Consider the following 13,617-nt stretch of genomic DNA (forward strand, 5'->3'; position numbering starts at 1 on the left):
ATCTACGGTCATGATCATGCTCCTGCTTCACACTCAGTACACTTCTAGTCCTATTAAACACTCATTCATCAAGGGAGTGCTGTAACAGATCACAGCGTAGGTGTGTGTGCGTGTGTGTGTGCTGTAGGAACCCTGATCGAGCTCTTTCTACATTCACGCTGATGGTTCTGTGGGGATTCTGTGGTTCCTGGAGCTCGGCGCAATCATCATTACTGTCAGAATGATTAGAATAATTATGGTTATTAACTTTGTGCAGCTCTTTGGGTTGCTCGTTCTTTTAACTTGTAACCTCTGCTTTCTGAAATACACACTTTAATTCATGAGGTACTTATGAACTGAATTATGTGGCACTTTGGAAAATAGGAATTGCACTGCAGTGTGCAAAATCGTCAAATAGTCCCACTTAAAGCTAGAGTTCAAAAGTTTAAATCTCTCGTTCTCTTTTTTTTATTTATTTATTTATTTTTTTAAATTATTTATAAGAACCTAGTTGGACAGTAATTTGATACGTCCTATCGAAGCTATATTTAGAATACATTATAAATGCATTCATAATGTTATATAACCTGTATAACACCTTATAACACCTTACGTAACTCTAGATAAGTGCTCATAAGTACTTCTAAGCGTTTTTAACGTGTTATCTAACTTTATAACACCTTACTTAAGCCTAAATCGACGTTCGTAAGTAATTCCGAGCTTTTATAATGTGTTATCTAACATGAATAACACTCTATGACGCCTTACTTAAACCGATATAAATGCTCATAAGTGGTTCTGGGCATTTATAATGTGTTATATAGTGTGCATTACTCCTTATAATACCTTACATAAGCCTATATAAATGCTCATACATAGCTCACATAACACCTCATGATGCCTTATATAAACCCATCGAAATTCTCATAAGTAGTTCAAACGTGCTATATAACATGCATAATACCTTATAGTACCTTATATAAGCCTGCGAAAACGTTCATAATACTTCTGAGCATTTATAATGCCTTATATAGCATGCACTACTCTTTATAGTGCCTTATGTAAGCTTGTATAAAGGCTCATAAGTGGTTCTGAGCATGTACAATGTGTTATATAGCACACATGATACCTTTTAATGCCTTAAGTATACCTGCGTATATGCTCATAAGTGGTTCTGAGCATGTATAATGTGCCATATAGCACACATAATGCCTTATAATACATTACATACACCTGCATAAATGCTCATAAGTGGTTCTGAGCATATACAATGTGTTATATTGCACACATGATACCTTTTAATGCCTTAAGTATACCTGCGTATACGCTCATAAGTGGTTCTGAGCATGTATAATGTGTTATATAGCACACATAATGCCTTATAATACATTACATACACCTGCATAAATGCTCATAAGTGGTTCTGAGCATGTATAATGTGTCATACAGCACACATAATAACTTATAGTACCCGAGCTAAGCCTGTATGAATGTTCATAAGTAGTTCTGAGCATTCGTAATGTTATACGGTACTTACTACACCTTATAGTATCTTATGTAAGCCTGTATAAATGCTCATAAGTAGATGTAGTTACACGCATAGCACTTTATAAAGCAAGCGTGCATGACTGTATGCAAATTGCTGTGGTATAAGAGGAATAAAACAGTTCAGGACATGCTGTTTTTGGAAAATATTCAACTTCAGGATGGTAAGAGTGACTCCGCGTCATCACACCGCGCCGTTGTTGATTATTTTCCTCTAACAGCGTTGCACTGAGTGTTTTATTCCTTACTTAAAAGGTAATTTTATAGGTAAAAGGCCAATACATTTTAAGGTTCCACTTCAATGGCGAGTGATGATACAGTTTATTATTTCTCTCGGTTGTAATGTCGTTATGTTTTATGTTTTATCGTTGAGAATCACCGCTAACCCTGAGAGCCTGACAGCACATCTCGGTTCTGTCTCACCGCAGGGACTTTGTAAAAGCCTTCATCCACTTTAAGAAGCCCATCGTGGTGGCCATCAACGGTCCTGCTCTGGGTTTGGGCGCCTCCATCCTTCCTCTGTGTGACATCGTGTGGGCCAGCGAGCGGGCCTGGTTCCAAACCCCGTGTGCTGCACTGCGCCTCACGCCGTCCGGCTGCTCCTCATACACGTTCCCTCAGATCCTGGGAGTGGCTCTGGTGAGTAAATAATCCCATCAATTTAATTGCAATTTAAAAATACATAATTAAAAGTTTCATAATCACTTTAGACCCACGTAGTTCCGCACTCGCACTGCTAGTTGTTTTTACATCATCAGCCTACACATTCACAATAATTCTGCAATATGAACATTTATTCATTTAAGTGATACGCTTTTCTTACTATAATAAATACCGTAAAGTGTCGACGCTTTTGTACCGCCCCTCAGATTCATTCTGACATCCAAATGATTGAGCTGTAGGATCTAATTTTCTACCAGTCTCCTTTCCCTAGTGTTTTTTGTTTGTTTGTTTGTTTGTTTGTTTGTTTCAAATGTCAGATTTACAAAAAAACAATACTGTAATGGTTTATAAATACATTCATAAAATGGTACATATATGTTAAAGAACGACGCATACTTTTTATCACTTTATAGTCACGTTGAATGCCGTGGAACGTCGTCAATGAGCTGTTACTATGGAAACTATAACGTACGCATCAAAATCAAAGCGTCTCGGTGCTGAGCGAGATAAAATCTAACTCCTGCAATGTTACTCAAATGGGTGGGGGTGGACCAATCAAACGTGCTGATCAATAAACATTGTCAATATGTGGTTTAAAGTTTCCGATCAGAAAGAAGGTGAAGTTGAAATGAAATCAGTTTTCTGGTCCTGGATTCTACTCGTGCTTCTTCTGTTTAATTCTAGTGCCTTCGTTTCATTTTCTAGGCTATCCTATTTCAGGTTTGATTGATTAAGTGTGCTTAAGTACACTAAATACTAGGATGTTCTTTGAAACGTTCTTGTTTCCAGGCCAATGAGATGCTGTTCTGTGGGAGGAAGTTGACGGCGCAGGAGGCGTGTAGCCGTGGTTTGGTCTCGCAAGTGTTCTGGCCGAGCACCTTCAGTCAGGAAGTGCTGCTGCGGGTGAAGGAGATGGCGACCTGCAGCGCCATGGTGAATAAAATACTCAGACCTCGTGTTCTGTTCAGATCGGAATCATTTGGATTTTTTTTTTTTCTCAAAAAAAGGGGGCACGTGGACACTCATTTGTGTTCTTATAACGCCTTATGTAGCAAATATGCCTTCAAAATAATGAAATTAAATGTTTCTGCATTTAAAAAAAAAAAAATACAGTAAACAGTAGTGCATGAAGCAAAGTCAATATTTTGGTGTGACAAAAAAATGAAAATTTAAATATGAGATGTAATATTTAATTTCATTTTGTGCTGGAAAACTAACGTGTGGGAATCGAATATGCCTTTGTACTGACTCGATAACGTAGAAGTCATAAAACAAAAAAAATCTATAACAAAGTTTTTACTAAAAAACAAATAGGGGGCCTAAAACTTTTGCACAGTACTGTGAGTATAGCGAGTTATTAGCATTTCTACAGGGTTTTACCAGGCATGATGAGGTACTACATAGGCTAATGTCACCAGTTATAAATACATAATACATTTATAATGCATTACGTATAGTAAATGCAGTTTATTATTATTATTATTATTATTATTATTATTATTATTATTATTTAATTAATTAATTAATTTTATTATTATTGTTGTTATTATTATTATTATTATTATTATTATTATTATTATTATTATTATTATTATTATTATCCCACCAGAAAATGTTTAAAAACCCAATTAGAAAGAAAAAATTAAGGAAATAAGGGAGAAAGAATTAACCTGTTATGTAATGTTATTTAATGTAATATTTTTATGGTTAAATATTAAAAAATATTACATATTTACTGTATTGTATTAAATTTAGTTATTTTTAATAAATGAGGAATTTGTATTATTATTGTTATTAACATTATTATTATGATTATTATGATGATTATTATTATTATTATTATTATTATTATTATTATTATTATTATTTTCCATGCTCAGGTCCTGGAGGAGTCTAAGTGCATGGTGCGCAGCATCCTGAAGTCCGTGCTGGAGGAGGTGAATGAGAAGGAGTGCCAGATGCTCAAACAGCTGTGGTGCTCCACCAAGGGCCTGGAGGCCCTTTTCGCCTACTTACAGAGTAAAGGTTACAACGCCTAAACATCTCGCGTCATCAGCGTGACCGCAGCACCACCGCACCCACCTAGAGCAGACGATGTCATGTACTTTGAATGAAATGAATATAAGCCAAGAATCCATGTTTATCATTATAATAATTATAATTCTAATCATTTATAATCCAGACTGTATCAGAGGGGTTCGGTTTTCCCGACAATGCTTCCAGACCAGCATTCAAAACACTGATAATTCTATCACTTAATGAGATGCCTTTTAACGTTGTCGTTCTTTATTTATTTAAAAACCAAGCCATTTTGCATACAAGTGCAAACAAATAATTCAATAATCCTGTGTAGATGTACAGTGTAGATATGTTTGGTTGTTTCATATAATTTATTGTCACTCATGTCTAATGGGGTGAGTTTCATACCAAAGGTTCTTGGGAAATTATACTAATTATTATTATAATTATTATCCTTTTTTTTTTTTTTTAAACGTTAAACACATCCCTGTCGTCCACCATCGTCATTGTGGCACGCGCCATGGCGACAGTGCGGTAGTGATGGGTTTGTGATGAATTGTAGATGGACTTCCATCCTTCAGGTGTTTTTGTTTTGTTTTGGGTTTTTTTTTTTTAAAAAGTTTTTATTGTAAAGTTATAAAGACGAATCCGTCGTCCTTTCGTTAGACGCCAGTTACCGTTTCTGTCGTCGGGCCCTGAATGTGATGATCGACTCTCTTCCTGTTTGATTAGAGGGGGATGAAATTATTCTTTTAAGAACAGTAGGTGCTTCAAACAAAACAAAAACAAAACAACAAAAAAAAAAAAACATTAAAAAAAAAAAAAAAAAACATTTACAGATATCTCATGCATTATTCATCCCTGATTCATAAGTCTATGCAAATCCAATAACAGGACATCATGTTGGGTTTTTTTTTTTTGTTATGTTTTGTTTAGCCCCCCCCCACCCCCACCCCCCACCCCCCCCATACTTATCCTAATTGCATTCTCAGCAATGCATCACTTACTGAAGTTCAAAATGAAGTGAAGTTATATCGTGACAGTCTTAAAGATAATGAGATAAAGGGAAACGACGCTGGATTGTAACGTCTGCACTGCTGTTGGTCCTTTTGCTCTGCTCTGAACTGTGCATCTTTCGTTTTTTTCTTTTCTTTCCATGAACATTGAGTAGAGGAGCTGTATGTATGTTCAAGTATTATAAAGAGCCTACAGGAAGTTCTCGAGTTATCCGGAAGAATTCATGTTTTTTCCCCTCCATACCGGCCCCTTATATTTTCCATTACGAGCAAAATCATGAATCAGGACTCGATTGCTTTGAAATATTTTTTTTATTTATTTATTTTTGCATCAGCATAAACCCAAGCGTGGTAAAATCAATTAATCGTATTTCACTTAGGTCGACAAAATCATACCTCCTAAATAAATAAATAAATAAATAAATAACACACTCGAATCTAAAGAATTGTAAAAACACCAGCTTTTCTGCCCTTCTTCGATTACACCCACGCCCCTGAGTATGCTGTCAGGCTGAGATTGGACAGTGATTGGACATTGATTGCATTTCAGTGAGGGACTACTGCAACGTAGGAGAAAGTGAACACTTAGTTGTGTTCACTTCTGACACGAAATCAGCGTTTAATTCTTTAAAAAGAAATCCCTTTTCACGGTGGAGCAATGCGATGAAGGTTTTGGTCTTCCCGTGTAGTCTCACGTTGTCCTCACGTCGCCGAATGTTTTTTTTTTGGCACAGAAACTTTATACGAGTGATACATCCTGTAATAACAAAGTTAAATAATAAGTGAAAGTGAAAAATCTCAAAAGAATGAACTCTTTGAAGCTTTTATCATTCTAGACTGATTGTGATAAATGGAACGGAAAAAAAAAAACCACAAACTCGCATGTAAATGACATTTTTCTGCTAAACAGTAAATCAAAGTACTGTTAGGCGGCTTAGTCCGTATGTCGTCTCCCTTCAGTCTTCTCTTCAGGAGGTGAAACGCTGCTCAGCTGGGTTAAGGTGTGGTGGAAGTCCTTTGATGAGTCGGCAGTGTGTTTTGGATAGTTGTCTTGCTGCATGATGAAGTTCCTTCACTTTAGATTGGATGCGTTTCTCTGTAAATTGACAGAATTCAATGAATCCGTTCTGCTGCCATCATGACTTCCATCATCCATAAAGATTATTAAGCCTGTTCCAGAAGAAGCCGTGCAAGCCCAATCCATGACGCTACCACCACCGTGCTTTAGTGATGAGCTTCTATGCTTCGGGTCATGAGCAGATCCTTTCTTTCTCCACACTTTGGCCTTTCCGTCACTTTGGTGGAGGTTAATGTTGGTTCCAGAACGTTTGTGGCTCATCTCTGTATTTCTTTGCGAATTCCAATCGGACTTTCTGATTCTTACTGCTGATGAGGGGTTCGGATCTTGTGCTACGGCCTGTATATTTCTGCTCTCGAAGTCTTCTTCAAACGGTGGATTGTGATACCTTCACGCCTGCCCCTCGGAGATTGTTGGTGATGTCTCTGACTGTCGTTTTTGGGTTTTTCTTTACAGTTTTCACAACGTTTCTGTCATCAGCTGCTGTTGTTTTCCTTGGCCGACCCGTTCCATGTCTGGTCGTTCGTACACCAGTGGTTTCTTTCTTTTTTCAGGACGTGCCAAATTGTTCCACTGGCTATGCCCGATGCTCGTGCAATTGCTCTGATAGATTTTCCGTCTTTTCTCAGATTCAAAATGGCTTGCTTTAATCCCATAGATAGCTCTCTGGTCTTCATGTTGGTTTATCCTTTTTAACAACCAAAGCAGACTTCATAGGTGAAACCTAGGGCTCAATCCAAGAGTAGACACTCGGAGCTATTCATTCTTTAAACAGTCAATTTAACAGGGCACACCTGGGTAGCAAGAAAGATCTGTCAGTCACGTTCCAGTATTTCCGATCACTTGAAACATGGGTGGCTTTCCCTCACTGTAAATATGAAGGTGGTATAACAGATGCACCCAAAAGTATATTTCTCATTATTCATGTTCAGTAGAGAATTAGTATGGTAATACTTTAAGTAAAAATTGAAAACAGATCATTTTCAGCCTTAGACCGCCCTCATCCGATGTTTTTTTTTGTTTGTTTGTTTCTTTCTAAGCTGCAGTACTGAGCTCTTGCATCTCTATCGCCATCTCTGTTTGAAACATAAAATTGCAAGTTACTTGCAGAAATGTTATTTATTTATTTTTGCATAGGTTGTGCTTCGGGTGAATCTGATAGTTTGAGGTTTTCGTATGGTTTGTGTGTTAGCTTGACGACGGTTTCCTTGACGTGGAGATTAACTGCTGTCTTTCTCAAAATACGTGCAATTTACCACACTGACCATAGCAAAACAAACAAAAAAAAAGGAAGGAAACCCGATACCTAGCTGAACCAAGCGAACAACCGCGCTAATGTTAGCTAGCTACCGATTGAGACATTGAAACGTCTTACCCTTTCAACAAGGGGGGGAAAAAAGCCATCTCTGCGTCAGTCTTTAATCCCTTCGGATCTCGGGGTTTAAACCGGATGACGAGTTTAAATTCTAAGCGAGTGTTTTAAGAACAAGCTCCGAACACTCCACCATCCTCAGCACCCGCACACGCGATATAATAGCCGGGTCTTCTTCTTTCTGTCCACGGACGTGACGTAACCACGCAAAGAAACGAAAACGAAAAGCTGACCCGACAGCTCAAATTCATACAGCGTTATTTTAACGATGAGCCCGATGCGAATCGGGGTAAGGAGACAGTTCTGAGCACTTTTTGATTCAATTTTTTACGTATTTGCTCAATAATATTTTTTTTTTTACATTTTCATCCAAATAAAAGGTCAGTACTGCAGCTTTAATTTACTTATGTGCAATGTGAAATGAAACCAAATATCAAACATCAATTTCACAGAATCTGAATGGACTAATGGGTGTGAAAGAGGCCTTTATTAACATCTCCACCACATTCAACCACCCATAACTACAACTACGACACAGGGTCAATATCTTAAATGAATAAAAATGCTCAATACTTGAAGTATCAAGACTCAATAACAAGATTTCTGCGTGTGACACTCCATCATCTCAAATCTGTTCGGAAATGACGCATCCTGATCCTGACCTCTTCTTATTCACTGTGACTTTTATTTATTCGATTTTTTTTTTTTTTTGTAAAGAGGCTCATAATTACAACTTCAGCCCGTTTCTTTTCATCCTTCTGTGATTTGTGTGTCTGTCAGGAAATGATGAATAAACCCTTATTGACTTAGTGAATGAAACGGGAGCGATTGGGAAGGAGGAAATGAAGAGCTCGCGTAGTCAGCTGCGATGAAGAACCGTGGATCTGTGGACGTCTCTCTCATATCCCGTGACAGAAATACAGACAAGCGTTTTACGTGATGAATTTGTGAATATATTTTCAACGGTTAAAGGACTTTTTTTTAAAAACAAAATATCACACTTTCTTGTATATTTTTGTAAAGATTGACATGATATTGAATAATATATTAACGTTTTTCTGTTTCAAAGTGAGCTGCACCTTTCCTGGACTAGGCCGTCGTGTTTTGTGGACATAATGCAGATGTGGCCGTTATATTTGCATGTGTATTTAAAAAAAAAAAAGTTTTAAATATATATATATATATATATATATATATATATATATATATATATATATATATATATATATATATATATATATATATATATATATATATAATATTTAAAAAATATTAAAAATGAAAATGATCTGTTTATAAACACACAGTTGTAGGTGTGAATTGTTTTGTACAAATATAAAGGCACTATGTTCAGCAACTGTACATGCTTTATTGTTATATAACGTGATCGTGCATGTAAATGGTTTTAAATAACTGTCGAACTTTTATGCGTTCTGATTTATTATTTTATTTTATTTTTTTTAAACTAATGTCTTTAGGAATCTTGCTGCATGATTTTATTTTTTATTTATTGCCGAACGCATAAAAAAAAAAAAAAAAAAAAAGTCCTGTGGATCGGCAGTGCCATTACATATTCACACACTTCCCAGGTGTTTTTGTCACCGAGGTAATAATTTAACGGACATATACGTAAGTTTTGGCACCCTTGGTCAACCGGCATGCTCTGTTCGTTTTTATAGTTTATAAGAAACTCTACAGGAAACTAAATTTATATATTCTTCATATTTTAATTCTTCAGGTTTTTTAAATTTGTTTTTAATAGAACTACCTTTCATTTGCTGTGTGGTCGGGTTTTAATTTGTTAGCGTCTTTTCAGTGAGGAAAAACTCATAATAGTCTGATGCAGGGTGCACAAACTTTTAGATACAAAGGTAACCGCCCATTTTTGTTTGCAGGCAATATAAACGCTCTACTGTGTAATATCGAATTAATGTAATATTTACTTTAAAATACTGAATCACTTTGCTTTCTAAAACTGTGACTTCATTGTGACATGAAAATGTCCATTTTTACAGACTAAAAACGTGACGCTTTTTAGCCGTTTATAGTCACGTGGACGTCCGTGAAACAGGTTCGTCCGGCGAGCTGTACCGTATCAGAACGGGCGTATTAATAGAAACGTCTCAGAGCTGCCGTTATGGAAAACGAACCGACGCCTTCTGACCAATCAGAATCGAGAATTCGACAGAGCCGTGGTTTGAGATCATTATATATGATAAATGAACCGATCGCGAGTCCACTGAGCGAAACCACGCAGTCGTTTGCTTTCCCTTCTTTAATTGAATTAAATCAAAGTTAACGTTACCTGGTGTGTATTTGTTTTTCCTTTTCTTTTTTTTCCGTCTGTTCCTCGGCATCAAAGCTGCAGTGTCGTGCAGATTTATAACGTCCCCGTCCCTCAATATATTACTATATGAATATTTCAGCGTGCCTTAGAGGTCGTCATTCCAGTGTGTGTGTCAGTAGGATACTGTGTCCTCGTTGTGTGCCGAGAAGAACAATATCTAATAAATGACACGATTAATGCAGCTTGTGGAGATTTTGGATGTATTTCTTTAATTGTATTTGACCTTCGTAATTGTTTAAGAATGCCTTTTAACCGTCAGTGTGAACCCACGTTAATCATTTTATCCATAAATAATCTGGATACTCTCTGAAAGTATTTGTACCCCATAGAGAGTATACAGTAGATGGGATTCGGAGTGCACGTAGCTGTGAGGTAATACTTATAGCTGTACAGTAGTATTAATTATTATTATTATTTATCTATTATTTTATTCCTGTATGAGTGAATTAAATGTCTTCCAACATCCTCCGCGGGACCTCCTGCGAAGTCCGAGGAGCGCCCCTGAAAAGCCCAAGTCCTACATGGTTCACATTTTCGAACAGAACGTCCGTCTCACGGTTGAGCTTTAGGTCCGTCCCTGAGCCGCCGTCTCATCTCCTCTGCGTGAGCTTGGCTGCGTTCTCGGTTTGCCTGATACTAAAAAACAAAACAAAGCAAAAAAAAAACAAACAAAAAATGATATTCCTAGACACACAACGATTCAAAATGATTGTTTATTCGATAACGCACGAGTTCAAACCGAGACGGACCCTTTAATTTGCCGATCGAGGAATCTCCCATTGAAATCCATTGAGCGCAGAAAGTTTGCACACCCCGTGCTTAATAGATGGGGGATTTCGAAACGTTACTCTATTATAAAAATTGTATATGTCAAAAAGAATTAAGAGGTTTTGCTATGATCTCAAAAGCGATGAAGGGAATTCTTGAGAACGGATATTTTTAGCGAAAGATAAGCGTTTTATTCCTCTTATACCTATAATGCCCTTTTTTTATTTAGTGACATCATACCTTTTATCGATTTACAGCATATACATTTCACGCTGTCTGCCTTTTATTGACTTTAAGAGAGAAAGGGGAGTAACGAGAGGCTGGTGAGACGTAAGTGAGAACAGGAAGTAACTCGTCGCACAACGTTAAACGTATAAACGAATAAAACGTACGATGCATCATTCGGTAATAGATTAACATTTGTCATCTTTGGAAAATTGCTGCGGTATAAGAGGAATAAAAGATGGCAGGGCGTGCTGTTAAAGGGCAAAAAAAAAAAAAAAATCTACTTCGTGGTGCTAAGAGTAACTTCACATCACTCCGTTGTTGATTATTTTCCTGTCACAGCACAACACAGAGTGTTTTATGCCCACATTTTGTCATCGAGTATACTTCAGGATGTGTCGTTGACGTACGTGCAGCGTCATCAGGCAATTAATGTATGCTTAGTCTAGGCTAAATCTAGCCCTATTTATTACCAGGAATACAATACTGAAAATGATCAACGTGTTACGAATCATTATATAGCTACTGTATTATTTACAGTGGAGCTGCACGGGAGCTTCAACACTGTTTGTAAGAAACAACAAACAATCATTTTCTATTTATATAGGAAAAAAAAAAAGAGAAGAAACTCACAATTTACGATGACATGCGAGTATCTTGTCATGCTCGAGCGGTAGCTGTAATAAACTATGTCTCACCTCTTTCTTAAGACACTCCCTCATCGATCGGTCCACGTCGTTACACGTTCCAAAGAACCGGAGGAAGTTGTGCTGAAGATAAATTTCACAATATTAACCAGCTGTAAACAAACGCGCCTGGTTTAGGTCGAGAACTGAGAAAGGAGAGAAATGATGGTTTCCGAAAGGATCATAAAGTTGTGAGAGAGAGAAAGAGAGAGAGAGAGAGAGAGAGAGAGAGAGAGAGTGTTCAGTGTGATGCTCACTTGCTCTGAGTTCTGCTGTGATGCTTTTGGGATATGTTATTATGTTATTATGATATGTCTAGAAGATGATTAGATGATGTGATGGGGTTTTTCTGACCTCTCTGTGACACTGTTTGAGCAGTGAAATCAGTTCATTGCACTCATCAGTGTGTAAATGTGGCGACAGGTCCGGGTGCATCCTGAGTTGAAGGAGTACCTGGAAATACACGACACAACACGACATGACCGTGACTTTAAGGCACTTTTTCCTCAACTTGTGCTCTCCTAGTATATTAAAGCTAGTGTTTAAACCCTATATTATACACTATATAGCTAAATGTACGTGGACACCTGACCATCAGACCCCATACGTGCTTGTTGAACATCGCGTTCCAGATTTATCCCCCGTTTTTGCTGTTATAATAACCTCCTCCACTCTTCAGGGAAGGCTTTCCACTAGATTTTGAGGCGTGGCTGTGTGGATTTCTGTTCATTCAGCTACAAGAGCGTTAGAGAGGATGAGATCAAGCGCTGATGTTGTGATGGTGAGGAGACTCCAGTTCCAGTTCATCCCAAAGGTGTTCAATGGGGTTGAGGTCAGGGTTCTGTGCAGGACACTCGAGGTGTTCGACCTTCTTCCAACCTTCACACGCCGTGTCTTCATGGAGCTCGCTTTGTGCACGGGGCATCGTCATGCTGGAACAGGTTTGAGCATCTTAGTTCCAGTGAAAAGATATTGTAAATTTACAGCGTACGAAGACGTCCTATACGACTGTATGCTTTAAAATTTGTGGCGACAGTCTGGTGAAGAACAACATATGGGTGTGATCGTCAGGTGTCCACATACTTTTAGTATGTATAGTATAGTGTATTTCATCAGGTTGCTTGTATTGTATGAAGATGCTGTAGTTCTTCCTCTTGGTATTTGAAAATAATATGAAATAAAGAACATGTCAATTAAGACTGGCTGAATTTAGGAAATAATTATCAAACATGCAGGCAATAATTTCAGTATCAGGACTGTGCTCAACATATACTCTAAAACTCCATTTGTAACAGTTTATACATGCTAGACACTTGTTTAATACACTCTCAGTCATTAATCACATAGATTTACTTACATAACAGCTTTCTATTTATTTAGATCCAGTCCAATAACAGGGTGAAGGGCAAAGCTGGGTTTAACATTATTTGACCAACAACTAGGATTAATGATCTGTCTAAACTATCTTTTATTCTGTCAAACACCATGTAATAATAATCATCATCATCATAATCATAATAATAATAATAAGATGCTGATTAAATTGAATTATAACCATTAGGCTATAACAACACTGCATGTGTTTCTGATTAGAAGTACTTCATGGTCATTGTACATGCTTTTATTTTGCAGTAAGATGCAGAAGAAGAAAAAAAAGTTATGTTAAAAAACTTACCTGTCTTTGGTTTCCGGTGGATTTTTAACGTTATTGTTTAATTTATAAACTCCATTAAAGTGTTGCTACTATTCACGATGTCGGATAATAGTCACACCACCATACCAGAGAACGTGACCGATAGATGGCAGCACCATTAACCCATGAGGAAAAAGTAAATAAATTATTACACAAATTATTTAAATTTCTCACTCTGCGACAACTTGTTGGAAACGAATAATAGAATTTATAGATATAATCAAAG

At 37.1% G+C, this 13,617-nt stretch overlaps 2 protein-coding genes across 2 annotated transcripts in view; one reads left to right on the top strand and one right to left on the bottom strand.

Moving 5' to 3' along the window:
* LOC108264236 (chromodomain Y like 2) overlaps positions 1 to 5,040 on the top strand; it is a 38,505-nt gene extending 33,465 nt beyond the window's left edge. The window contains exons 5-7 of the mRNA XM_017465569.3: positions 1,953 to 2,163; positions 2,977 to 3,120; positions 4,068 to 5,040. Of these exons, the coding sequence (XP_017321058.1) occupies positions 1,953 to 2,163; positions 2,977 to 3,120; positions 4,068 to 4,226 (514 nt within the window). The 3' untranslated portion in view covers positions 4,227 to 5,040. The remainder of the gene's footprint in view (positions 1 to 1,952; positions 2,164 to 2,976; positions 3,121 to 4,067) is intronic.
* A 5,509-nt stretch (positions 5,041 to 10,549) lies between these two features.
* On the bottom strand, positions 10,550 to 13,523 carry cmc2 (C-x(9)-C motif containing 2). The gene is made up of 4 exons (XM_047152463.2): positions 13,374 to 13,523; positions 12,053 to 12,151; positions 11,711 to 11,782; positions 10,550 to 10,655 (listed from the first exon to the last, which is right to left on the bottom strand). Exons 2-4 carry the CDS (start codon positions 12,131 to 12,133, stop codon positions 10,572 to 10,574), a joined length of 237 nt encoding a protein of 78 aa, XP_047008419.1. The 5' UTR covers positions 12,134 to 12,151; positions 13,374 to 13,523; the 3' UTR covers positions 10,550 to 10,571.
* Positions 13,524 to 13,617: the final 94 nt, after the last annotated feature.

The sequence above is a fragment of the Ictalurus punctatus genome, chromosome 4 (assembly GCF_001660625.3).
Source record: "Ictalurus punctatus breed USDA103 chromosome 4, Coco_2.0, whole genome shotgun sequence".
In the NCBI taxonomy this organism is placed as follows: Eukaryota; Metazoa; Chordata; class Actinopteri; order Siluriformes; family Ictaluridae; genus Ictalurus; species Ictalurus punctatus.